General features: G+C 42.3%; 1 protein-coding gene across 1 annotated transcript in view; it reads left to right on the forward strand.

Moving 5' to 3' along the window:
* The window catches only part of ITGB8 (integrin subunit beta 8), a 141832-nt gene that overhangs the window by 100379 nt on the left and 14114 nt on the right, over nt 1-27339 (forward strand). Inside the window, exons 7-11 of the mRNA XM_044293186.1 lie at nt 1722-1817; nt 1904-1993; nt 3743-3877; nt 12807-13212; nt 17799-18021. Coding sequence (XP_044149121.1) covers nt 1722-1817; nt 1904-1993; nt 3743-3877; nt 12807-13212; nt 17799-18021 — 950 coding nt within the window. The remainder of the gene's footprint in view (nt 1-1721; nt 1818-1903; nt 1994-3742; nt 3878-12806; nt 13213-17798; nt 18022-27339) is intronic.

Below are 27339 nucleotides of genomic sequence, written 5' to 3' on the forward strand. Positions count from 1 at the left end.
CCTTGATACAGGGACAAGGGATTGCAGCGGCTATGACCAGTGGGGTTAGGAGAGGGTTAACAGCCCTACCAGTGCCTCAGAAGAACGTCAGGTCAGATCCCTAGGAGCGAAGGTCCAGATCAGCAGCCGCGAGGCAGCCAGAAAACCAGCGTGCGTCCCCAGCGATGCACCGGTGTCTCCCACGTGTCTCCACTTCAGTCCGGAGTGAGGAAGCGCGGCAAGCTTGAGCAGAGACGCGGGAACAAGCTCCGCCCCCTCCACGCTTGAATGTTTCATAACGAAACTCCGCCCCCATGACGCGCGCGCGCGCGAAAAAACACCCGCACCCCGTGCTGCCCGAGATTCCCAGGCATATGTTGTCAAAGAAGGGCCCGCAGGCCCCAAAAACGCGGCGGTATAACCGGACGTCGGAAGGTAAGGTGGTCACCTGACCCCCGTCCCGCCGAACCGAACCACCGATGCCGGGCCTAAGCCCCGCCCCCTCGATCACGGTACGGAGCGGGCGGCGGCGGGGAGGTAGTAAGAAGCAGGGGCTATCTTAAGCGTAAGATCGGGAGGTACATGAAAAGCAGGCAGATGGGGAGATCCCACAGAGCGCTCTGAGAAGCGCAGGAAACGGCCGACCACGGGTGCCCCCCCCCAAACCCAGTGCAACAGGGACAGGGAATGGGCTGGAAAAGCCATCTTACCTGTCTTCACCCTCATTTCCTTCCAGCAGGGTCGCCCCTTCAGCCCCTGGCACCGCAGTGGCAGGAAGCTGGAAGAGGGGCTTGGCGTGCGGGCGACCCCCTAGCTGGCGGGATGTAGGGGAGCCGGTGCTGCCCAGATCCTCCTATTGCTTCAGTGGGGGAGGCAGCAGCGCAAATACGTTGGCACTGGTGCAGCTCAACCCCGGGAGAACAGAGAGGTCCAATGCGTCTCTGGTATCCCTAGGAAAAAACAAAAATAAAATAACAAAATTAGAGAAAAAATTAAAACAAGGAGAAAACAGCCCTGCAGTAGCAGGGGGTGTCTTGCCTCCTTGGACACTAAGCTAAAACTGGTAGCCTCTATCTCCAGGCTGAGGGTATAGCTGATGGAGGAGGGGCTTAACAGTTTTACTTAGTGTCACGCCTCCTAGGGAGCTGAGCTATACCCAAGGTCTGTGTCCCCCAAGGAAAATGGGCGAGAAAACAATGTTCGATATTTCCTAATCCCATCTAATATGTAGACAGAGTAAACTTTAGACAGTCTGATGCTGGATGATAAACCTGGCACCTTCTATTTGTGGTACTTGGCTTTATGTCAAAAATCTGTCCACATGCCCTGAAAATGTGTCCTAATGAGCCAAAATTCTGTCCACCAGAAACTTTAGATGAACTCAAGTTTGGTCTAATTTTCACCACTTTTGCACCAGAACCAGGGATTTCATCTTCATAAATGTATCTACAAGATGGACAACAGCTGGCCATGCCTACATTCTAGTATGAAACGATGAAGTGTCGAAGAAAAAGTTATTTTTTGGTCACCTGAATAATAAATGTGTAATAACATAAGATTCACCAAAAGTGGGGAGCTTAGCATAGTAAATGTGAGCCGATTATTTGGATATAAGAATATTAGAAGATAGCGATACTCTATATACCTGGAACACAGGCGAGTTTATCCTGTATAGAAAGTAGCATCGCTGTATGTAACGGAACACATCATTAAATAGTTAATACGTGTTTGTGTCTTTACAGGAGCATCCATCACTAGGTTTGCTGGGGGAGAAATTGATAGACAACCATGTTTATGGGCTGTTTGCTGTCAGGGGAAGTGCCTTTAACTGGTATAAGGTAAACATGTTTTCAGTGACTGTGAGTTCTTGAATAGATTGTTTCCTTTTAGTTGTAAATGACCTTTATAATGATTTTTTTTATAGGATCTTTTACCATTGCTGCCAGGAACAATTGCCAAAAAACTGGATGCCACTACATCAAACATTAAGAATGTGGTGGTTGAAGCTTATCAGGTTAGTATTTCAGAATATACAGTAGTAGTCATGTTGGGTAGATGTTACCATAAGATTAAATTTTCTTTTCATGAAGTAAGCATTGAATATTTTCCAGACGGGGTTCGAAAAACTTTCTGCCAATTCCACTGCAATGTTCACAATCTCTATGCAGTACCTTCTTGACTTGCTGTCCCCAGTGGAGCTCACAATCTAGGTTCCCTATCAGTATGTCTTTGGAGTGTGGGAGGAAATCGGAGAACCCGGAGGAAACCAAAGCAGACACAGGGAGAACATACAAACTCCATGCCAATGTTGTCCTTGGTTGCATTTAAACCCAGAACCTCAGGGATGCAAGACACCAGTGCTAACCACTGAGCCACCGTGCTGCATACTGGTCAAAGGAGGATCATACTTGCGTACTTTTTGCAATGAAAGGAATATATAATTGTGTCCACATTAATATGATGTATTTCGGTTGGTTTTCCCACTTTTTTATGCACATGGGGGTAATTTATCAAGCTCTTCAGGTCATAATTCTGGTTTCAAAATGTTGCAAGTAGGGGCTTTTGACTTTTGGAGTCACCTGTGCAAACTTTTTGTGATATTTTTCTTTATTGTTTTGAGCACTGTGCCTTCCAGCGCCACCTACAGATCTGGAGTGAAAATGTGGTCAGGATGTCAAAGTAGATGACACATTTATGAAGTGTGACTTTTTAAAACGTTGCAGCTTCAACGCCAGGCATCCCCCAGACATACTTTTACTGAAACAAGTGCAACCGCTTTGCATTTGTGCCATATTTATTATTACATTGTGCAATTTTCATAAACGTGGCACATGTGCACTAGGCAGATCCAATCTAAAATCTAACCTTAAATAGACGGACCATGATATATTGCTCCCTTAGTTTCAGAAGTTAAAGACACAGGTCCTTTAAAGGGCATCTGTCAGCAGATTTGTCCCTATGACACTGGCTGACCTGTTACATGTGCACTTGGCAGCTGAAGGCATCTGTGTGCTCCCATTTTCATATGTGCCCACATTTCTGAGAAAAATTAGGTTTTAATATATGCAAATGAGCCTCTACGAGCAACGGGGGCGTTGTCGTTACACCAAGAGGCTCTGGTCTCTCTGCAACAGTCGCACCCTTTGATTGCTTGGACCAGGCGGTGAAAACATTACACCAGGCCCTGCCAATTAAAGTGCAGAGGGTGCAGCAGTTGTAGAGAGAGCTGAGCCTCTAGGTGTAACGGCAACGCCCCCGTTGCTCCTAGTGGCTCATTTGAATATATATTAAAAAAAAATTCTCAGCAGTGCAAACATTTATGAACATGGGACTAACTGTTGCGCACGTGCAACAGTTTCATAGGTACAAAGACGCAGCAGAGTTTGACCTGATTTTTTTTGCCTGCACTTCAGAAGTGACATCGCTATCTCCTTGCGGACTTGGTAGGTGATGTTCTCATAATTACTGGCTTCACCCCTACGATGAATGCAGTGTGCAAGTGACATTAAACCTCTGATCATTTTACGGGTGACCCGCTGTTGGCTGTCAGAATAGGGGAACTTTCGGCGTGATTAAATGGCGCTCCTCTGTAGAGCACGTGTTTCCATGCAGCTAGTGAACGGGGCTTACAGAGAATTCTTTATACATGGGAAGCTGTTCATCTACTGTGACAATCTCACACAAACAAGATGTTCATCACCCAGTGGAATGAAGCAATGGCTGCTTATGTAAATAAAAGCTAACTTTGATGTGTTCCTTTTAGGCCCTCCTCTCAGAAACGAAGATCCAAGTGGATAATCCTATGAAGGGTATTTCTGTAAATATTACTGCTATATGTCCAGATGGAAGCAGACGTTCTGGGATAGAAGGATGTCGTAACGTACAGAGTCATGATAAGGTACAGTATATCTGAATATCCTCCACCGCGGTGTAAATGCCTTGCCTTCTATATCTGCTCAAGTAACCTCGTGCTTAATCGTCATTCTGTAGATTTCATCCAAACTAGCATTTTTTCATCTGTTCCTTGTCATTGCTGATGAAAGAAACTTTTATCAAATGTACAACCTCATTTAGGATGTTGAAATAAAAAAGTTCTGCATGTACAAGCCTCATATATTATGCAAAAGTGGAAAAATATGCTGAACACATTAAAAATTATGGTTTATATAAATTTAAAGAGGATTTGTCAGTTCTGCTGACATGTCTGCTTTAGAAAATGCTTGTATTCCCTATGAAATAGCAGGAACATCTTTTCTCATGAGTCTTGGGCTTTTTCTCTATTATTACTCCTAGAAATTTTTGAATAAATTGACAGCTGGGTGTTAAGGGGAGAGTCCTTACACATTGATTGGACATTGCCAGAACGTGCAGTGACATGCCCTCAGCTGGTAATGCCCCTTTGTCGATTAATGCACACATTTCTGGGAGAAATAACACAGTAAAAAAAAATATATTTAGCGTGCTAAAAAAAAAGATGCTCCAGAATGATTATATTTTGAGGAATGCAATTATTCATTATACCAGACCAACCTAACCGTCTGACTCCACCTTGGCTGTGTATAATACTTTCTCTCAGAGCTGCTTGAACTTTCCCTGTGCCTTGACAATTGAGGGAACCATTTTCACACCGAGGAATTTGCTTCCTGGACTAATAAAATACAGTATTACAAGGTTAAAGGGTTTCTGTCATCAGTAAAATCGTTATGTAGCTGGCTGATATTAGCAATGTGCTAATGTCAAGAACATAGCTGTATAACTTATATCTCCTGGCCTGCAGCCGTTTGCGCAAAATAATTACTTTTATAATATGGGAATGAGCCTCTAGGTGCTAGTGGGGCGTTGCTGCAGCACCTAGAGGCTCCGTCCTATCACCGTTTGGCGCGCCCTTGTAAAGGTGATTGACAGCCTCGGTCTCCTCCGTGCCCCGAAAATCCTGCGCCTGTGCTGTCCATTTTAGTGTTAATATTTCAATAGTCTGCGACTATAGTTTCCTGTTTCTGGTCTTATCATTTGAAATAAAACTTTTATTCGTTCTTTATTAAACAATACACTGCCACGAAAACATAAAGTGAAAATGTAAAAATACATATGGAGGGCTACTATATTTGGGGCTGAGGGTATAGTATCTCTACTTTGTTGGTAGATCAGAAGGATATTACTGCATATCCATCTAGGAATAGAGTGTAGTCTATATCATTATAATTTGTATGTCTGCAATGTCATGCAACACCAGCCACTCTATCATCTGGACTGCACTCTATCGGCTGATTACCCTACAGGAGGTGCTCTTTTGATTGTGTCTGGCACCTTTCTAGGAGTCTCTCAGTAGCTGTGCTACTGGCACTTCAATTTCTATCTGTGCTGCCCCTATCATGTAGTTGTATATGCTCGGCGTCTGCAGCTCGCCGTGCTCCTATTAGGTTATTTGCCCTGCCATAATTAAAAAAAAAAGGTATTAAAGATGAAGCTCCCCGACATTATTTCACCGCTATATGCGGCGTCTTCAGGGGAAAAAGGAGCTACTATCAACGCTGATCAAATCAACGTTGATAGTAGCTTCTTTTTCCCCTGAAGACGCCGCATATAGTGGTGAAATCATGTCGGGGGAGCTGCATCTTTAATACCTTTTTTTTTTAATTATGGCAGGGCAAATAACCTAATAGGAGCACGGCGAGCTGCAGACGTCGAGCATATACAACTACATGATAGGGGCAGCACAGATAGAAATTGAAGTACCAGTAGCACAGCTACTGAGAGACTCCCTAAAAGGTGCCAGACACAATCAAAAGAGCACCTCCTGTAGGGTAATCAGCCGATAGAGTGCAGTCCAGATGATAGAGTGGCTGGTGTTGCATGACATTGCAGACATACAAATTATAATGATATAGACTACACTCTATTCCTAGATGGATATGCAGTAATATCCTTCTGATCTACCAACAAAGTAGAGATACTATACCCTCAGCCCCAAATATAGTAGCCCTCCATATGTATTTTAAAATTTTCACTTTATGTTTTCGTGGCAGTGTATTGTTTAATAAAGAACGAATAAAAGTTTTATTTTAAATGATAAGACCAGAAACAGGAAACTATAGTCGCAGACTATTGAAACATTAATTTTGACCTCCTCGGTACAGTGGGTCATTTGAAACATGAACATTTTAGTGTTAGGCGCAGGCGCAATGAGTGAAGGACGGCAGCAGGCAAGCGTCCTTCACTCACTGCGCCAAATAATAAAATGGACAGCACAGGCGCGGAATTTGCGGGGCGCGGAGGAGACCGAGGATGTCAATCACCTTTACAAGGGCGTACCAAACGGTGATAGGACGGAGCCTCTAGGTGCTGCAGCAACGCCCCACTAGCACCTAGAGGCTCATTTGCATATTTGAAATGTTCTTATTTAGCGCGAGCGGCGGCAGGCAGGGAGATGTAAGTCATACAGTTATGTTCTGCTGACATTAGCACATCACTAATGTCGGCCAGCTGCATAACGATTTTTCTGATGACAGAAACCCTATAAAGGGGTTGTCCAGAAGTAAAAAAATTTACCTAAAAGGCAGAAAATATAAAATAATCATCAACAGTTACTCACCTGTTAAGTCCGCCAATGGTCCCTCAGTCTTTGTTTGGATGAAGTGCTGTAAGAACGGTGATGCTACCATGCCCGTCACGAGGGCCAGTGGATGCAAGGCATATAATCCATTAAAATGAAAAAAAGACCGATGAGGACCACCGGGGCTTTGGCACTGGAGCAGAAGGGGATTTAACAGGTGAGTAATGGTTATTTTTATCGTTTTATAACATTTTCCTGCTTTTTCAGAAGGACTTCCACAGAAAATGTTTATTCTTTAACCTACTAGAAAGGTACATGATGTAATCTGTAGTGAATGTAATCTTCTCATCAGTGTGTTTGTGAGTTATCCCCTCCCTTCTGATCCTTAGCTGTGTCATGTGACCAACTCTCTGATCTCCAACTGACACAGGACAGGAAGTTAGTTACTTTTCTATTCATTCCTATGAGACTGACATTGAGGCTCCCATAGAAATACATAGAGAAACTGACTTCCTGTCCACATAATTAGATGCTGTGTTATTTGGAAATTCTGATTGTTGGTCACATGACACGGCCAAGAAGCAGAAGGTAGGAGATACCTCACAAATACAGACACTGGTAAGAAGATTACATTCACTGCAGATTACATCATGTACCTTTCTAGCAGGTCAGAGAATACTTTTTTTTTGTTGCAGGAGTTCTTAAATTTTTTTTTAAAGTTAATTTTTTAAAGTTTCCAGATAACCCCCATGTTTACCAACTGTATGGAACCACTTTCTTGTTATTAGGGACAGATCTCTAATGATCATTTATTTTTTATTTTTTGTCACACTGAGGCACATAAAAAGCTGCAGAACAAGGACCAGGCAAACAGCCCCCCCCCCCCCCCCCCCCCATATCCCAGTTTCCTGGAAGTATAGTTGGGCAGTACAGCTAACAGATTTTTTTCATTCAAACAAGACTTTTTTCTATTCTCACTTATAAATTAGACAGTTTGACTGGCCGTCAGGGGCGGGTATTTATTGTGCTTGTACAATATAAATTTGCTGTGCGTTTGTACTGAGCATTTACTATAGTCTGCAAATCGTTACATGTAAATCATCAATTGCTCTCACTTGATAGGGCTTTAGCTATGGATACAGCAGTCCTGTGTTAGATAGGAAACCTAATGTTATAAGACTGTGATGCTAACATTAAAGACTAAGATTAAAATGAACTATTTTTGTTTCCTTTTTTTGCATGTTGCTATAGTTGCAGCACATTTCGCATAGCTTTTTCCTTTCGGAGAGTTCTAAAACACAGTGTCACCTATAAAACTTTATGCAGCTGCGTTTGACCTTTGTGTGACTTGCACATCTGTTATGGGAAATGATTGCACACACTGTAGATTAAAAGTGTCAAACTATCCCATCTGCACTTTCCACCTTCAGCTACGTTTTTCATCATTACACACTGTTGCCAAGATGTCTGACCGTGTCACAGCTCCAGCGTGAGCAAATGTTCTGAAGGTCGTTTTAGGAGTCCCTGCACAGTGAAATGCTGAACACCAGAAATATTGGGTTGTCATCTGTTATTAAGGACTTCTCTAAAACATGATACACACAGTGTGTGTGCGCTTTATTACAGGGAGCAGGAATGAAGTGGCCTATTGTTAGTTGCTTTTTAAGGAATATATTGAAACATGGTCTACCTGCATGGTGGATCTTCTGAGTTGACATGGATAGAGGTCAGCTTTGGTATTAAATCCATGAGCAACGGCTGATGAGAGTAGAAACCAGTTCACAGTAGTAAAATCAGGAGACAGGATTTGTTGTCTATTAAAGAGGTTCTCCAGGAATTAAGAAAATGAAAACACTTAAACATTACTTTATTATACATATATTTCCAAATACTTTTCATTAGGTATAATGGCTTGTTTTGTCTATGGAGCAATCATTAGGAGAAATAAGATGGCCACCTTCCTATTAGTACACAGAAAACCTGTCCTAATCTATTTGTAGGACAAATTGCTTCAGAACACTGAACTAAAGAGCTGCCCCATCCTCTCCCTGCTCTGCTTGTCAGGGATTATAATCCTGAATACAGGTGATAGACAGCTTTAGCTCAATCTCTGTAAGAATGGAGTTCATGAGGAGACATTAAGTACAGAGAGGATGGACGGGACAGACTGTGGTAATGGAGACTGCATACAAGTGTTGCTGCTCATTAGCCACATCCCCACCCTCCTCCCTGTGTCTCCTTATTAACTCCAGAGATTCAGCTAAAGTTCTTATCAGCTGTATTCAGGATCATAATCTCTGACAAGAAGAGCAGAGAGGAGGCTGGGGCAGCTCTTTAGCTCAGTGTTCTAAAGTAACTTGTCATCAGTAACTGTGTGATTAGGACAGGTTTTCTGTGTACTAATAGGACGGCTGCCATTTTATTTCCCCTGATGATTGCTCCCCAGACAAAACAAGACATTATAACTAATATAAAGGTATTTGGGATATAGTTATAACAAAGTAATATTTAAGTATTTTCAGTAATTTTATTTTCTTAATTCCCAGAGAACCCCTTTAAGCTAAAGGTCAGGACTGGCAGAGTTAATGTAATACAATAATCCAAGCAAAGTCTAAGGTAAGCCAGGGCCAATCCAAACACAACAAAAACTAGCAAACCTATTGCTCAGGCTAGGATCAGTCGGGGAGGGGCTTAAATAACCATACAGTTCAATACTGAGTTAAAGGGGTATTCTGGTTATGTATAGTTTTCCCCTATCTACAGCGGTAGTACCCCGACTGATCCCGGGAACGAGACCCTGTACCCTGTGGACCCCCCCAAAACGAATGGAGCAGCTGGTTGTGCATGCACTCGGCTTCTCCATTTATTTCTAAAGGAGTTCCAGATATAGCCAAGTGCTGTACAAGGCTATCTCTTGAACTCCCATAGAAAAGAATGGAGTGGTCCTGTGCATGCCTGACTGGCTACTCCATTCATTTCGGGGACTCCATGGGGTCCACATTCTGTAGATTAGTGGGGTCTCTGCAGATCTAATAGTTATCCCTTATCCGTTGAATAGGAGATAACTTTACATAACCGGAATACCTCTATAAGGACTGTTTAGTTGCTGAATTTAGTGTGGTCATGTAAGATAGTAAAATCAATTAGCACAGATAGTATAGCTGAAACATGGTATCCGGTCATTGTGGGCGGACAGCATGATTATTATTTTTTTAGGGGAGGGGTGTTAATACTACTTTTCATACATTTCTGATGTAGTTTTTTCCAAATGGCAGCCTGGCTAAGCCCACATGGGTTAAGATGCCACATTCTTGGTGGCGGCAGTCCAGGGCCTCTGACAGTCTGTCCCTAAAGACTTGTGAGATGTACATCCAGTAGTGTATATCATTGTTCATCATGTGTAGGTAATGATCAAATTCAATAGCGTTTTACATCAGCCTACTCACCTCCTTCTCTTTCTGTATATTTATACTGTATGTACAGATATTTCCGCCCTTACCTCACTAATTTCTCTCCAATATAAATTCAGTACGTTATCGCAACATGCTAGGAAAACACTCAACAAGCTGCAACTCACATCACAACCTCTATGTGGCCACATATAGGCATGTAGCGTCTTGCACCACTCATCTCGGGATATATTAAGACGAGCGTTCCTCCCTCAGCGAGTCCGCATCACAGATCACAGCACCTGTCCTGACCTCCCAGCACTGACCTGATTCACATAGCATTATATTGATTTATGATGCTATGTAACCCTTACAGTTCTGGAATGTATTGTATTACACTGGCAGCATTATGCCAGTGTTATCCAATACATTACAGAACTGTAAGGGTTACATAGTATCATAAATCAATATAATGCTATGTGACCCCCGGCAGCGCAGGGAGGTCAGGCCGGGAGCTGCATTGCGGACTCACTGCGGGAGGAACGCTCGTCTGCAAGGGGCCAAAAGGTTTTAAAAAAAAAAGGTAAATCTATATGTTTGTGTATGTACACACATGCACACTATTGCACACCCAATATATTAGTAAATTCTAGTTGCTCTGGAGCAGACTTTACACCAGATGGCTTCAAACTACTTCAAACTGCTTGACGGCTGTCGAGTGATGGACAACAGTTTAATGACACCTATAATCCCTCTCCAAATTGAAAAGTGGAGCAGTAGTCTTAGATGTCCTCATTTGGACGGCCCAACCCAATGTTTTACTATTATGTGATGTGCAATTCTTGTAGTTATTCATATACAGAACATGCACAAAATGTATTGATGAAGCACATACAACTTTCTTACTATTTTGTTGCAGTGTTGGATGATGATACCCAATAGTGTTAAGGGAAGTTATCAAAAATTCTATTAAGCTGCTTCGCCAAATTTTACAAAAAAATTTGCTTTGTGACTAATTACTTCTTCACGAAGCGCATTTCTTTGTATATAGTGGGCACAATAACAGAGAATGGTGATTGTGCCGTCCCCTGTTACTGAACCCTTCGGATGCCTCGTTCATTGTTGATTTAAGGCATCTAACCTTAACATTGATCGTGTAGAGGCCGCGGCAGCCATCTTGATGGAAGACACTGTGCGAGATGTCACGCTGTGACGTGATAACGGCATCACGCTGCCCAGTGTGGTGATGTCATACATCACCGCACGCAAGATTTTGCCCATTATCTTCAATCAAGATGGCCGTGGCGGCCTCTTCTTGCGGAAATGGATAAGGTGAGTATGTTTTCCCCCCCCCACCATTTCAGGGAAAATTGATTCATTACCACAAAGCGCAAGGAAAATCTGCTTTGCGACGAATGAAATTTTTCCTGAAATTCGGATCAAAGTCTATTCATTTGAGTTTGATTAACATAGCACTAATACCCAATGCCAGGTATGTGTGATGGAAAAAGTTACAATCACCAGTTATATTGCTGCAACGTTTAGGACACATTTTTTTATGAGTTGCTTAAAAAATGTGGCAAAATATTTGTATGACCTCTCAGTCATTTGCCTTTGGGGTGGGTGTTTGCCAGTATGTAAAAATATATTAAAGGGGTTCTCCAGGCTTTTTTACAACGCGTGTCCTTTCTTCTGCCCCCTTCCACTCGCAAGGCTGCGGGCTCTTCTGCTTCGGTCCCAACTGGATGTCTTCCCTAGCCTTCCTGTTCAACTGCATAGTAGTGAATGAGACTTTGCAAAAAGCCAGGAGAGCCCCTTTAATGAACATTGTACACAGAAATATCAGAACTTACTTTGGCGCACACGTCATAATAATTCAGTGGTGGAAATGTAGTGCAAAATTTAAACCTTTTTTTAAATATGTCCCGATGTGCTTAGTCATTATAGTACTGCCATGGAGAGCTTGTGCGGATTCAGATCACCAACCATATCAATCTTCCCACCAGGTAAGAAGTGCACATTGATACAGATGGTGATTTGTATCCACACACGTTACCTAACAGAATGCAGAACAGGAAATGTTCTCATCAGGACCTTGCAGTGATGAGAACCTGGGCTTTGGGCCAGTTACTTCAAGCAATCATATCTCTGCACAGGAATAAGACGTTGCGAATGTGAGGTCCTTTTATACAATTCTTCTAGCAGATCTTCTTCAAGTTTAATTGCAAACGCAGTTTTGCATTTGTCTTTACTGGTCGATTAACGTCATTTGACAGGTTTTATTGTATGTCCAAATTTCCCTGCCAAAGCGAAGACCGAGGAACTGAATGAGCGATATAATAAAACAGAATGGCTTAAGTTTAAATCTTTATTTGCTGTGCTGCCAAAAGGACAGAGTGTGGCTAAGTAGAGGGCTTATGCGGGATGGTATGTTCTTTCTCACTAGCCAAGTAAGGTGTTAGCAGTTCATAATAGTGTGTTTTTTTTTATTTATTTTTTAAGGAGGTCCTACATATCTCGCATATGGTCTATGGCCTCCCTGTACAGCGAGCTGCAGCCTCTATTGCCTAAATGCACTGCACTCCTCAGTTCCCAGAATAATTAAATGTTCCAAGGAGACATGTCTTATTGCACAGACCTGACCTGAAAGTCATTGTTGCATTATGTTTTGTGTCTGGGATAGATTCTGCAAAAAGGGTTTTCTATATTTTAGTTTTCTGTTTCATTTGGGAAGTTTTCTCCACAATCGTAAAGCTATATTAGTCATAAGCCAGGACTGAGCGGAGGAATTAGCAGGAGATACAGTCATCTTTGTTAGGATGTATGTTAGTCCTCAACTGGTACAGTGGCTTCATTTAATGTCAGTGTTTTTTGTTGTTGTTTAGGTTCTTTTTAATGTATCCGTTACTATGGACTCTTGTGATGTAGAAGGAGGACATAACTACATCATACTTAAACCTATTGGTTTCAATGAAACTGCTAAAATAAAGATCCACCGAAGTTGCACATGTCAGTGTAACAATCCACTAAGGCATAAGGACAAGTGTGTCACCGAGGTCCATCCAGACTGCCCAGGAGTTCCATGCACAGACAGCAACTGCAGCTCGGGAGAGAAGGAGTCTCAGTCTGAAAACTGTAATCAGTCCCCATCTGATTCTGAATGTAGTGGAAGAGGAACGTGTCTATGTGGAAAATGCTACTGCTCTAAAACCAAACTGGGGAAAATATATGGGAAATACTGTGAAATGGACAATTTTTCCTGCCCATACAACCTGGGAAAACTATGTTCTGGTAAGTAGCTTGGCCTTATTGTGGGCTATGTTCCCACCTACATGGCTTTAGTCCACTAGTCTCCCAAGCGGTGGTCTCACATGTGTACTTGCACTTCAAATATAGGACTGATGGAGGTAGTCGAGTACAGTACTCGGCTGCTGTATCTCCTTTAGTCCCATAGACATTCAATAAAGCAGCAGGCACATTCTTGGCCACCACTTCATTTAAACTTCAGGTTGGGACCCTGTATTCATCAGTGGCAATGAGGTCCCCAACAATTATATATTTTTAACTTATACTCTAGATAGGAAAAAAATGCTTTTCGTGGAATAAACCCTCAAACAGAACCATGACCAAAATTGTTGAAACCTAAATGGAATTCAGTGGCAATCAAAGTTTTTTTTTTTTTTCCTGGTCTGCAAACATAGTACTCCAGCTAATTTATATAATAATAAAAATAATAAAAAAAAGCCTCAAAAAGTACGTTGCCTAATAGTGTCGCAGGTTCGAATGGTGAAGTGGGTGTAGTTCACACAGGTAAATGCTACTGTGAAACTACAATCCAAAACATGCTAAAAGAAATGTTGAGAATTTTAGTTTGATGAGAGGAGGAATGTCTCTGATATGCACAGTGATATGGACAGTGAAGCGTTCTGTGTAGTAGGAAAATGTACTATAAGACAGCCAGGTTTAGGCAACAAAAAAACGGAGAAAAATGTTTTCTTATTAAAGCTTCCCAGGGGGCTTAATAAATGGCTGGGACAATTTCAGTAACTTACACACAGCACTGCTACAAAGCTCTGCTACATGCATACTCACAGCTCTGCTACAAGTACACAACAAACAGCTGTACTACATGCACAGACAGCTATGTTACATACACACAGCCCTGCTACATGCCCTCTCACACACACAGCTTCTGTAACGCACACACACATAGACATACGGTACAGCTCATTTTCCTGCACTTCCCATCTAACCCCACCCACCGGTGACATTATGGAAGGTCCTTGCAGGACAGAGCTTTCATCGAAGCGTTCTTCCCGCAACTTCGACTGGATTTTTTTAATTTTTTTACTATCACACTACTCTGGCAGCATGTGTTGAAAGAGATGGTTCACCCTTCTCTACTGCCTGCACTGATCTCAGGGAGAGAGAAGTATGCAGACACAAATTTCTCTCATTGATTGGGCAAATAAGCACTCTGCTACATCATCAAGGAAGTCGGGGAGGTTTCTTGCTTAAAAAATCTATAAAGTCTTATAGTCCAGAAAATATGATAGTTAAGAGGAATCAAATTTTATTTGCACTAGTTTTTTTTAAATATCTATCAGTGACCTTGTTGCCCATGGCAGTTGAGACTCCTGTGGACATCTAGGCCACTCTTCCCCATTTAACATTTCCTTATAACTTAGGAGCAGTTCACAAAGTTTTTGACTGCTGAAAGTGGATTTGACACTTGTCCTGTCTTGGCACTGTTGCAGCAATAAGCCATGACTGTATGAATGGTGGCGCAGGAATTCATGCCAAATTCAGCTGTCAAAAAACTGTGTGCACGGCCCCTTATTCTGCCTGAGCAATTTTGGGCTATTACAGTCTGACTGACCTGGGACGATCATGTTTTTGTACCTTAACGAACACGTTCATCCGGTAATGGGTCAGATACTAGTTGTGACCTAGGTTTACAGCTTACAACAGGCACTTGCTCAGGAAATGAAGCGTTGTAAGACTTCATTGATCAGTATTAAATCTGCCTGGAGCTCATAGGACCCCCTCTGCTTGAAACTCGTGTGTACCATGAACATGTACGTTATTCATAGCGTGTGAAAAGGCATAAACTTTGAGAGCTAAATGCTGCATTGCAGATGATTTGTGGTGTTTGTTATGTTAAGCAGACGTTCCTCTGCAGGGGAGCCATTCAAAACACCACTGAATTACATTTGGATTTGGAATGTTTTTCCTAGACACCCCTAGAACAGGATCATTTATCCTGGAATGCTTATGGCTTATGAAACACAGATCATTCTGTAAGCCATCCTGCAAAGTCAAAAGTATTGCTTTAAAAAAATATCATGAAACGTTACTAAGAATTTCCAGTTGACATTTATGATGTTTATCGCAAATAGTCATAAGAATCAAGTCAGTGGGGGTCTGGCAGCAGGGGTGCACAGTGATACTGAGAAGAAAAGAAGTGGAGAAGTGGAAATGCATGCATATTTTCTTACTATTACAATCAATGGGAGTCATAGAGAGGACACACATTTCTGGACCTGTGGTAATTGACTGTACTGTACATCTCTGTCTCTCCATGAACCTGTGTTTATGAGATCAGTGGGGTCCTAGCTGTGGGGTCCCTACCAATTTGAATATATTGTAGGTGGTTTGAAACTTTATGAAAGTCTACTTTGAAAAATCATTCAGATCCTTATAAAGAGAGCATTTGCCATGGATGGTGAAGCCATAAGCACTACAATTGTCAATGATGTAGTCATTCTTAATATAGTAGTTCATAAATAACTCAACCTGTAAAAATGGTTCCAGTTGATATATACAGTGTTTGTGAACCCTTTAGATTTTTCTATATAGCTGCATACATTTGAGCTAAAATGTCATCAGATTTTCACACTAGTCCTAAAATTAGATAAAGACAACCAAATCAAAGAAATGAGTAAGTAAAAAAAATTAGACTTAATAATTTATTTAAAACCTACAAATAACTTCCAGACCGTTTGTAAGTTAATATCATTTTATTACATAATTGCAAAAAGCTATCTCACAAACATGATTAAAAGAACATAGGTGCAGGGGAAAAGCGCCATCATCTGGAGGATGAACACGTTCATGGATCTGTCCATCTATACAAATATGGTTAACAATAAGGTGCCAGTGCAGAAAACATATGACATAATAATCGAATAGACAACAAACAATTACCCATGCTGTGCCCACTCCAGGATGGCGCCAGCCCCGACGCGCGTTTCAGCGAACCTTCGTCTGGGGGTGGCAACCACAGGCTTATGTGTGTATTTATATTCATGTGTTTGAGAAGTTAAGGAATCCCTGGATGGGGCATATAGGTTATTTGTTTGATTTGGTTATCTGTATTTAGTATCTACTTTTAGGACTTGTGTAAAAATGTTATGTAGTTTTAGGTCAAATTTATGCAGACATAGAAAGTGCAGAAGGATTAACAAACTTTTAAGCATCACTGTACAAATACAACATATAATATAATGTTGCCGATACAATATAAAGGGGAAAAATAAGCAAACACTAGAGCTGAACGTGTGCCAAATTTATAGGACCCATAGCGAAGCCAGAATAACCCTCCTTTACTTATAGACAGGAGGCTGAGAGAAAGTGATCGATAGGATAACACGTGGCTTTCCGTTCACCTGCATGTTTCTTCCCAGCTCTTACCAGCTGAAGATATAGATGTTGATAGGGAATATGTCACCTCTTTCCAGTGTATGTAACAAATGCCAATGCATTCTAGTTCCATTTACCATCATGTACGTTTGTTAGGGATATCACTGTTTTTGATCGGCAGAAAATGTAAGTTTGTTACAAATGCTAATTAGCCTTCAAAGTGCCCAGTGGTGCGTAATTACCAGTTGGTGGAGCCCAAGTCCGCCTCTTCCAAGCCTGTCTCCATGAAGAGCCCAAGCTCTCCCCCTCTACTCAAGTTCTCAGTTCCTTGTGCCTTCATGTTGGCCCACTGCTCTGCAACATCACGATCTGCATATAACTTTGCCTGCCTGTTAATCGTGTGCAGAGCTATTGAGTTGTGTGCAGATCATGTGTAGCAAAGAATTTGGGACTTATTTCGATTAGAAAAACAAAATTGTATTCGGTGGTGGACATTTGCTTTAGGCCTCATGCACACAGCCGTTGTTTTGGTCCGCATCTGAGCCGCAGTTTTGGCAGCTCAGATGCGGCCCCATTCACTTTAATGGGGCTGCAAAAAATGCGGACAGCACTCCGTGCGCTGTCCGAAACCGTTGCTCCGTTCCGTGGCCCCGCAAAAAAAATATAACATGTCCTATTATTGTCCGCGCTTTGCAGTTATATTAGGCTGTCCGTTCCGTTCCGCAAATTGCAGAATGCGCACGGACGCCATCCGTGTTTTGCGGATCCGTGATTTGTGGACCGCAAAACACACAATGGTCGTGTGCATGTAGCCTTAAAGGCATTTTATAATAATAATAATTTTCTGGGAGTTCAGTATTGATGACTTATCCCTGGGATAGGTCATCAATATCTGATAGGTGGGGTCCGAATAATGGAACCCCCTGCCAATCAGCTAGGTAAACTTATGCAGTGGCCTCTTTCTAGGCCAGTGATGTCATGTTTGTTGGTCACTTAGTTCCACTTAAGTGAATGAACTTGGGGTGCAATACCAAGCATAGCCGCTTGGTGCAATGCTTAGGTATGCTGACCGATGGGGCTGCTGGAAGGCGGACCCCCACCAATCAGATATAATACATATATATTTTAATTACTTTGTTGTCATTTTCACTTTTTGATAACTTTCTTTTTAAATCTGTGATGCTAGTGAATTTATGTGGCCCTAATCAGTGTTTGTCCTTTTTTTTGTATGATAGGTAACGGTGAATGTAACAATGGAAATTGTAGATGTCACAGTGGCTGGGAAGGTGACCGATGTCAATGCTCCTCATCAAAGAAACACTGTATGGATTCTAATGGACTTATATGCAGTGGGAGAGGAAGCTGCATCTGTGGCAAATGCGAGTGCACTAATGACAAAAGCTTTGGCCCTTTGTGCCAATACTGCTCTGGATGTAGCAATACCTGCACAGACAACTGGTGTGTTCTGTTTGTTTGCATTTTTTATCAGCAATCTGAAGTATTGTAATTGTAGTTAGAAGTATGCTACCTGGTATAAATAATGTAGACAACCATCAAATCCATGAGGTCTACCATTTCAACCATAGGTGTGTTTAATGAAACCTAGAGCATTATAGTTGCCAAAGGTGACTTTTCCAATTTCTACCCTATTGCAAGGATGGGAAGTTTTTAGTAAGGATATTTCCTGGTGCATAAACTGATTTGTCAAGTTTAGGGTAGGAGAGCTTATTTGGGTGTTTGAGCCAGTTGAACAGTGCTTGAAGAACTACAAGCTTACTCCAGCCTGTTTAACCCAACTTCTTTGCCCATTCTCAAAAACTTGGAATTTGTGTTATTCAGGTACTTGAATGCAGATAGCTTGTACTGCATAATGTTATATGTACTTAAAGGGGTTATCCCAGGCTTATTGTAATTTTTTTTATCATATCTCATATAATACATGACAATATCTTTCTAACAAAGCTAGAACCATCCCTGTGCCTCACATGGATCCAGAGATCTCCCCATTTATTGCTCTAGTTGCTCTGCTAGACCATCTTCATGCTGGCAGCTGAAGGGGCATTTCCTACTGGTGGCAGTTGAAGGAAGGAGCTGAGCATGTGGGTCTGCCTCAGTGAGGTGGATATAGACATTAGAAAAAGAGCAAACAGCAGGTGGCGCTATAGATTTCATTGAATAACTTTTAATCACATGCAATTAAAGTATTCAGATCCACGTAGTGATTTGGAAAATGTAGAAAATTATTCATGGGACAACACCTTAACTTTTTTTAAAGTTAAAATCTGATTTTGCTTTTCTACATAAGCTCTCCAAGTTTCCATCTCAGTAGATAGATGGCGCATAATTTACACACTGTATTGTATCTTGAATATGGTGAGGAACTGAAACTCAAAATATATGTAGGAAGTTGTATAACTTTTCATTATACAGTGATTTACACCTCTCACACAAAATAGTACATCAGGGTGGTTAGGTTGTCAGCACACCATGATATATTAAGGTAATTGCATGGGCAGTACCACTGTGACCACATGGATACTGGGGGGGAAAGCTGTGAAAGATAGCCACACTCCCACCACAACCTCCATGATCACAGAAGACTCATATCCTGGCAGTTTGTAAAAGGCTCGAGCCAAAACTAATCACTGATAAAGCTATTATGCTTTGAATAAAAGTTTCTTCATATCGTCAAGAAAGTGAGTACAGCTCCTTCTTCGCTATTAACCCTCTGATTGTAGTGATCAAGCCACATTGCTGGGACTGGAGCTATTATGGAGCTATGTAGAAAAAAGTCCTAGCCTTGGGATAAAAAATTCAAGGCTTTATTCAATCTTCTTAAAAACTCTCCAGAACACATAGGCAAGGAAGGCTCCACATTGATGTTTTCCAGGTTTACTGTACAATGCATCCTTAGTAGAGTTGAGTCCCGTGGATGTTCGGATTTGCCGGGTTTGGCCGGACCCTATTGAAGTCAATGGGGACCTGAGCTTTGGTGCACTAAAATGGTTGTAAAATAGTCGTAGTAAGGGCTAGAGGGCAGCAAAATGACGCAAAATGCCCTGCAAACAAATGTGAATAGGGAAATGGCTTAAAATAACATAGAATAGAAAAAAAATTTAAATAATAATCTTCGAACTAGGAGGCGGAGGTAAAAGTGGAGTAGGAGGTTGAGAAGGCAGTGGACGTGGCGGTGTAGGTGGAAGCGACAGTGAAGGAGGAGGAGGTAGCCAACACTGTTTTTGTTTTTTTCATTCATTTTTTTTTTTTATATAAATTTGGGAAGACCCCAAAACATTGGGAAATAGAAAATAGAATGCAAAGATAGAGTGCGCTGGAGTGTAACAATGGCTGGGTGCGGCCGGTATACTTGTCTACTCAGCCCAACGTACAGACAAGTCCTGTGGGATCTATGCCTGGTTCATTTTAATGAGCGTAAACTTGTCCACGTTGGCTGTGGACAGGCAGCTGCGCTTGTCTGTGATTACCCCCCTGCCATGCTAAACACACGTTTGGACAATACACTTGCTGCAGGGCAGGCGAGCACCTCCAAGGCGTAAAGGGCAAGCTCAGGCCATGTGCCCAATTTGGAGACCCGGAAGTTGAATGGGGCAGACCCATCAGTCAGTACGTGTAGGCATATACACACACACTGCTCCACCATGTTGCTGAAATTCTGCCTCCTGCTAAGGCGTTCCATATCAGCTGGTGGTGCTGGTTGTTGTGGCGTGCTGACAAATCTTTTCCACATTTTGGCCATGCTAACCCTCCCTTCTGAGGTGCTGGCGGTGCCCCAGCTGCGTTGGTGACTTCTACCTGCTCCTCTGCCTTCTCCTTGTGCTTCCACTGAGCCCCCAGTGTCAGGTGGGAATGCCATCAGCAGTGTGTCTACCAGCGTGCGCTTGTACTTGCGCATCTTCTGATCACACTCCAGTGACGGAATTAAGGACAGCTAGTGTTCCTTGTAGCGGGGATCCAGCAGGGTGGCCACCCAGTAATCAGCACTGGTTAGAATGTGGGCAACTCGGCGGTCATCATCAGCACTGGCCATGTTGGTGGAGTACTAAAAACAGCGCAACACGGCACACACGTCCTGCATTGAGGCCCACTCATTGGTGGTGAAGTGGAGCTGTTCCACAGAGCGTCTCACCCATGCATGGTGCAGCTGAATCTCCACTATCGCCTGCTGCTGCTCGCACAGGCTCTCCAGCATGTGCAAGGTAGAGCATGTGCAAGTTGGTGAGCGGGAAGGCCGAAGTCACGCTGCAGCGCAGACAGGAGAGCAGCAGCAGAGTGAGAATGCCGAAAACGCGCACAGACGGCGCATACTTTCTGCAGCAGCTCTGACATATTGGGGTAATTTTTCAGGAACCTCTGCACCACCAAATTCAGCACATGCACCAGGCAAGGGATGTGCGTCAAACCGGCTAGCCCCAGAGCTGCTACGAGATTTTGCCCATTATCGCACACCACCAGGCCAGGCCTGAGGGTCAGCAGCACCAACCACTCATCAGTCTGTTGTTCCATGCCTGTCCACAGCTCCTGCGCAGTATTATTATTTTTTCCCCCCAAACAGATGAGTTTCAAAACAGCCTGGCTGTGCTGACTTTGGTGGTGAAGGTGTTACGCTGACCGGATGAGGAGGGGGTAGAGAAGGAAGCAGAGTAGGAGGCAAAGAGAAATTACCCGCAATCCTCAGTGGCGGTAGGACATGAGCCAAACTGCTATGCGCCTCAGGCCCAGCCACCACTGCAGTGTGCAGTTAGGGAGATATAACGTCCCTGCCCGTGCTTACTGGTCCACGTATCGGTAGTTATGTGGACCTTGCCACAGATAGCGTTCCGCAGTGCACACCTGATTTTATCCGCCACTTTTGAATCCGCCAGTTGTGCAGGACAGGTATGGCTGCCTGGAAAAGTAGTGGCGGCTGGGAACCACGTACTGTTGGACAGCTATCGCCATAAGGTTTTTAAAAGTCTGTCTCCTCCAAATGGAATGACAGCATTTCAAAGGCCAGGAATTTTTAAATGCTGGCATTCAGGGCCAGGGGTCGTGGGTGGGTTCCTCTTTCTCTCCAGTGTTTGGGGGATGGACAGCTGAACGCTTCCATGGGACAGTGTGGACATGCTGGGTGACTGTGGTGGAGGTGGTGGTGTTGCTGCCACATCCTCTGTTTGCAGGGTGGCAGATGCCACTGTCCCTCCAGAGGGTGAGGAATAGGCAGAGACCGCAGCAGAAGAGGGAGCAAGAGGAGCCTGAGATCTTTTGTGGTTTTTCAGCTGTGTACTCCACTGCAGCTCGTGCTTTGCATTTAGATGCCTGGTCATGTAGGTTGTGCTCAGGTTTAGAACATTTATGCCTTGCTTCATTATCTGATTGCACAGCATGCAAAGCACTTACGTCTTGTCGTCAGCACATTGTCTGAAGAACTGCCACGCCAGGCAACTCCTTGGAGCTGGCTTTGCTGTGCTCGGTCCCTTGGTTCGGTGGGCAGTAGCAAGCGTACTGGCTAGGGGATGGCCACTCTGCTTTTGCACCCTGCTCCTTCTTTTGCTGTGCAGCTGGCGCTGTGTGACCACCACCTTTTTCTCTGAACTGCACATGTCATTCGCATGACCTTGATAGAATGTGGGGTCTAGGACCTCATCATCCTCCACATCATCTTCCACCCACTCTTCACCCTTGCCCTACTTGCCGGTCTGTACACGGCAGAAAGACACAGCAGTTGGCACCTGTTTTTTATCATCATCAGAGACGTCCTGCGATGGTCCTCCCATGTCCACATCCTGAAACATAAGTGGTTGGGCATTAGTGCACTCAATCTCTTCCACTTCTGGGGCAGGTCTAGGTGGATGGCCCACGGAAACCCCGCCATTCTTTGAGGTCACCCACTGAACTAACAGACAGATTAACTATATTAATTTCCCTGTCACGTATGCAGTGCACTTGTATTTCACACCAAAAATGGGTATATATGTCACCCACCGAACTAACAGACAGATTAACTATATATTTTTGTGTCAGAGGTACAAAAATGGTGCATTGCAGCCACAAAAAATCGCTATAGGTCACCCACAGAATTAACAGCCAGATTTATTATTATATTCCTGTGTCAGGGGTGCAAAGCTGGTGTATTGAACCCACAAAAAAACATTATAGGTCACCCACAAAACAAATAGCCAGATTCCTAACACTTTCCCTCGCTTCAGCTGCCTGCTTCCTGTCCCTGCACCACTCAGAGCCGATGGGCGGTGCTACACGTGATCCAGCTTGTATAGAGGCTGGGTCACATGATGCACCGGCCAATCACAGCCATGCCATTACTAGGCATGGCTGTGATGGCTTCTAAGTGCCCTGCAGCCTTTCAAAAGCTTTATTAAATGCACAAACTCGAACCCAAACTTTTCCGGCAAAGTCAACTACTTAGTACTATGGAGCTTCTCTTGTAAAAGACTGTTCGGGCATACTAGTGAAATGCCCATACTGTGCCTATGCATATTTCTATGAACAAGCACAATATACTGGCATATATAAATATTCCAATATATTGTATTAAAAAATGAAATTAAAATGATGTATGCATGTCTCTTCATGGGATGAAAAAAATAAAGTATTGGTAATAAAACAATATACGGTAATAAACATGATGCAAAATATATTTTCTTAAATCCTATATTAAAACATTGAGTATCCTCTTAACCACTTCCAGACCAAGCCAATTTTCTCCTTCCTGACCAACTTAATTTTGCAAATCTAACATGTCATTTTATGTGGTAATAACTTTGGAATGCTTTTACTTATCCAAGCAATTCAATTTCTCATGAAAACTTCTTACTTTATGTTAGTGATAAATTTGAGTTGATTTGGTTTGATTGTTCAAATGAGCAGTTTTTTAAATCTGAATGTCTCTGCTTTTGAGACAGATAGCTGATAGTTCACAAAATAGTTACTAACATTCACCATATACTTTATTTTGGCATCATGTAAATGTCATTTACATTTTTAGGATTTTAGAAAGCTTATAGAATTGTAGAGGCAACTTTTAAAATTTTCAAGAAAGTCACTGACTTTTTAAAGCACCAATTCAAGGGCTTACATATTGGAAACCATGCATAAATTACCCCGTTTTAAAAACGACAGCCCTCAGATTATTCAAAACTGATTCCAGAAATGTTGTTAACCTTTTAGGTGTTCCACGGGAACAAAAAATGGAGGTCAAATTTAACTTCCTTTGTTTTGTAGATTTTTGTTCCTGTAAGGCCTCATGCACACGACCGTTGTGTGTATCCGTGTCCGTTGTTCCGTTTTCCGTGATTTTCTGCGGATCACGGATTACAATCTTGTGTGCATCCGTGTTTTTTCACTGACCCATTGACACAAGATTGTCATCCGTGATCCGTGTCCATAGGCTACTTTCATACAGACGGATCCGAAGATCCGTCTGCATAAAAGCTTTTTCAGATCTAAGTTTTCACTTAGTGAAAACTCAGATCCGACAGTATATTCTAACACAGAGGCGTTCCCATGGTGATGGGGATGCTTCAAGTTAGAATATACTACGAACTGTGGACATGACTGCCCAGTGCTGCCTGGCAGCACCCGATCTCTTACAGGGGGCTGTGATCCGCACAATTAACCCCTCAGGTGCGGCTCCTCCTACTGGTAAGTGACAGATCATTAAGCAATGCGCCGCACAGACCTGTCACTTACCAGTAGGAGGAGCTCCCGGCCGGTCACAGAGCGCAGCAGGTAAGTATGATGCTTCTAATATTGCTAAGTAACCATGGCAACCAGGACTGCAGTAGCGGCACAATTAACCCCTCGGGTGTGGCACTTGAGGGGTTAATTGTGCGGATCACAGCCCCCTGTAAGAGATCTGGTGCTGCCAGGCAGGAGGGGGCAGTCGGGCAGTCATGTACACAGTTCGTGGTATATTCTAACTTGAAGCGTCCCCATCACTATGGACACGGCTCACGGAACTATGGAACCCGTTTTTGCGGAACGCAAAAAAAACGGTCGTGTGCATGAGGCCTAACACAGCAAGGGTTACCAGCAAAACTTCAATATTTATTTTTATTTTTTCCTGACTCAGTATCACCCCATATGTGTCATAAACTGATGTATGGGCACACGATAGGGCTCAGAAGTGAGTACCATTTGCCTTTTGGAGGGCTCATTTTGCTGGATTGGTTCTTGGGCACCATGTCACATTTAAAGAGACCCTCGAGTGGAAACCTGTAAAAGTGACTTTATTTTGGAAACTACACCCCTCATATTCAAGGTGCGTAGTGAGTACTTTGACGCCACAGGCTTTTCATAGAATTTAGAAATATTTGGCTGTTTAAAAAAAAATATATATATATTATATCTTTAAATAAAATGCTGCTTTAATCGCAATTTTTGAAGTAGTAATAGGAGAAAAAACACTTTTTAAGAGTACAACAACACCCGATAAGTGGTCATACTGCTGTTTGGGCACACTGCATGGTTCAGAAGAAAAAATAGCACTATGTTTATTCAAGGCCTAGGTGATTTATACAGCACTGGTCAACAACTGAATTTACCAAAGGGTGTACTAAGAATTTTGACCACACAGGTGTTTTTCAAAAATTTACCCATTGAGCCCCAGAGGAATTTTTGTTTTTCTTTTCAATTTTCTACTCCCTGCCTTTCCAGAGCCATACGTTTTTATTTTTCTGTTCACATAGCCAAATGAGGGCTTGTTTTTTTCAGGACAAGTTGTACTATTTAATATTCCATACGATATACTGTAGGGGGAAGTTGGAAAAAATCCAAAATGGAGTGAGATTGGGGAAAAAACAAGATTCCACCACAGTTTTACAGGTATTGTTTTTACGGCACTCCCTGTTACCTTCGATTTCTGGGTCAGTACGATTACAGCAATACCACATTTATATTCCATATTTTCCTCTCTATAAGACACACTCCCCCCCGCCCCCTAAAGTTGGGGAAAAATGGCAGTGCGGCCTATAAAGCAAATACTAGTGAGTGCTTCCATAAGTATCCATAGTATGCAAGAGTCACGGGGAGTTGGGATTGAAGAGCTGCTACCACTGCCGATACTTACTTCTCCCTGCTTGATCTTCTCTGCTGCTTGATCATCAGGTGCATCTTATAAAACCAAAAATATGGTATTTTTTTGTGTTTTGATACTGAAAAAAATGGAAAACATAGATTTTTTTTTTCTTTTTATCTTCATATTCTCACCCCCGCAATTTTTTATATATTTACATATATGCAGGGTCAGACTGGCCCACCAGAGGATCCTCCGGTGGACTCAAGCTCTGCCAGTAATTGACACTAAATAAAACAGAGCCCTTGGGTCCTATATACACAGATGGTGGACCCCCAAAATCATTTACTCTGGTAGGCTCAAGGGACTTTAGTCCAACACTGCATATATGGTGCTGTGTAAGGGCTAATTTTTTGTGGGACAATCTGTAGTTTTCACCAATACAATTTTGGGGTATTATCACTTTTTTATCACTTTTTATTCAAATATTTTGGAAAGAGAAGTGATGGAAAAAATGGCAAGTCAGCTAGTTAGATTTTTTTTCTTAATTTTGCCGTTTGCCATATGGGGTACATACTTTTATGTGTTAATAGTTTTAGGACATGGCGATGCCTATGATGTTTTTTTTTTTTTTTAACAGATTCCCATTTCTATTCAGTAATGAAATTTATTCCTGAATAGATAGGTATATTCCAATACAGTTCTGCCACCTGCAGGTCTGCATTGAAATATATCAGTAATAGACCTGGAAGCCTTGTACAGGCTTAGGCCTGTTACTACTAAGGAATGCCTTATATGGGGGATGGGGGGGGGGTCATTTTCTGTGCGATAAGTTGATGTTTTCATTGATACCATTTTGAGGTACGCAAGACTTTTTGATATTTTTTTGGGGGCGATGTGACCAAATAATAGCTGGTCTGCCATCGTTTTTATATATATATATATATATATATTTTTTTTTTTATAGCGTTCACCTGATGGGATAGATTGTGTCATATTTTCATAGAGCATGTTGTTATGAACGGCAAGTGGTGATTGATGATACCAAATATATATATATATATATATATATATATATATATGTGATTTTTCAGTTTTACAGTAAAAGAATTTTTGAAAAAAAATCAAATTTTTTTGAGAGCCATATTTTTTATTTTTTGGGTGATGCTCTTGTGCAGGGGCTTATTATTTTTTTAGGAATGAGGTGACCTTTTTATTGGTGCCATTTTGAGGTACTGTACATACAGTCGTGGCCAAAAGTTTTGAGAATGACACAAATATTAGTTTTCACAAAGTTTGCTGCTGAACTGCTTTTAGATCTTTGTTTCAGTTGTTTCTGTGATGTAGTGAAATATAATTACACGCGCTTCATACGTTTCAAAGGCTTTTATTGACAATTATATGACATTTGTGCAAAGAGTCAGTATTTGCAGTGTTGGCCCTTCTTTTTCAGGACCTCTGCAATTCGACTGGGCATGCTCTCAATCAACTTCTGGGCCAATTCCTGACTGATAGCAACCCATTCTTTCATAATCACTTCTTGGAGTTTGTCAGAATTAGTGGGTTTTTGTTTGTCCACCCGCCTCTTGAGGATTGACCACAAGTTCTCAATGGGCTTAAGATCTGAGGAGTTTCCAGGCCATGGACCCAAAATGTCAACGTTTTGGTCCCCGAGCCACTTAGTTATCACTTTTGCCTTATGGCACGGTGCTCCATCGTGCTGGAAAATGCATTGTTCTTCACCA

Source organism: Bufo gargarizans, chromosome 5 (genome assembly GCF_014858855.1).
Source record: "Bufo gargarizans isolate SCDJY-AF-19 chromosome 5, ASM1485885v1, whole genome shotgun sequence".
NCBI classification, from domain to species: domain Eukaryota; kingdom Metazoa; phylum Chordata; class Amphibia; order Anura; family Bufonidae; genus Bufo; species Bufo gargarizans.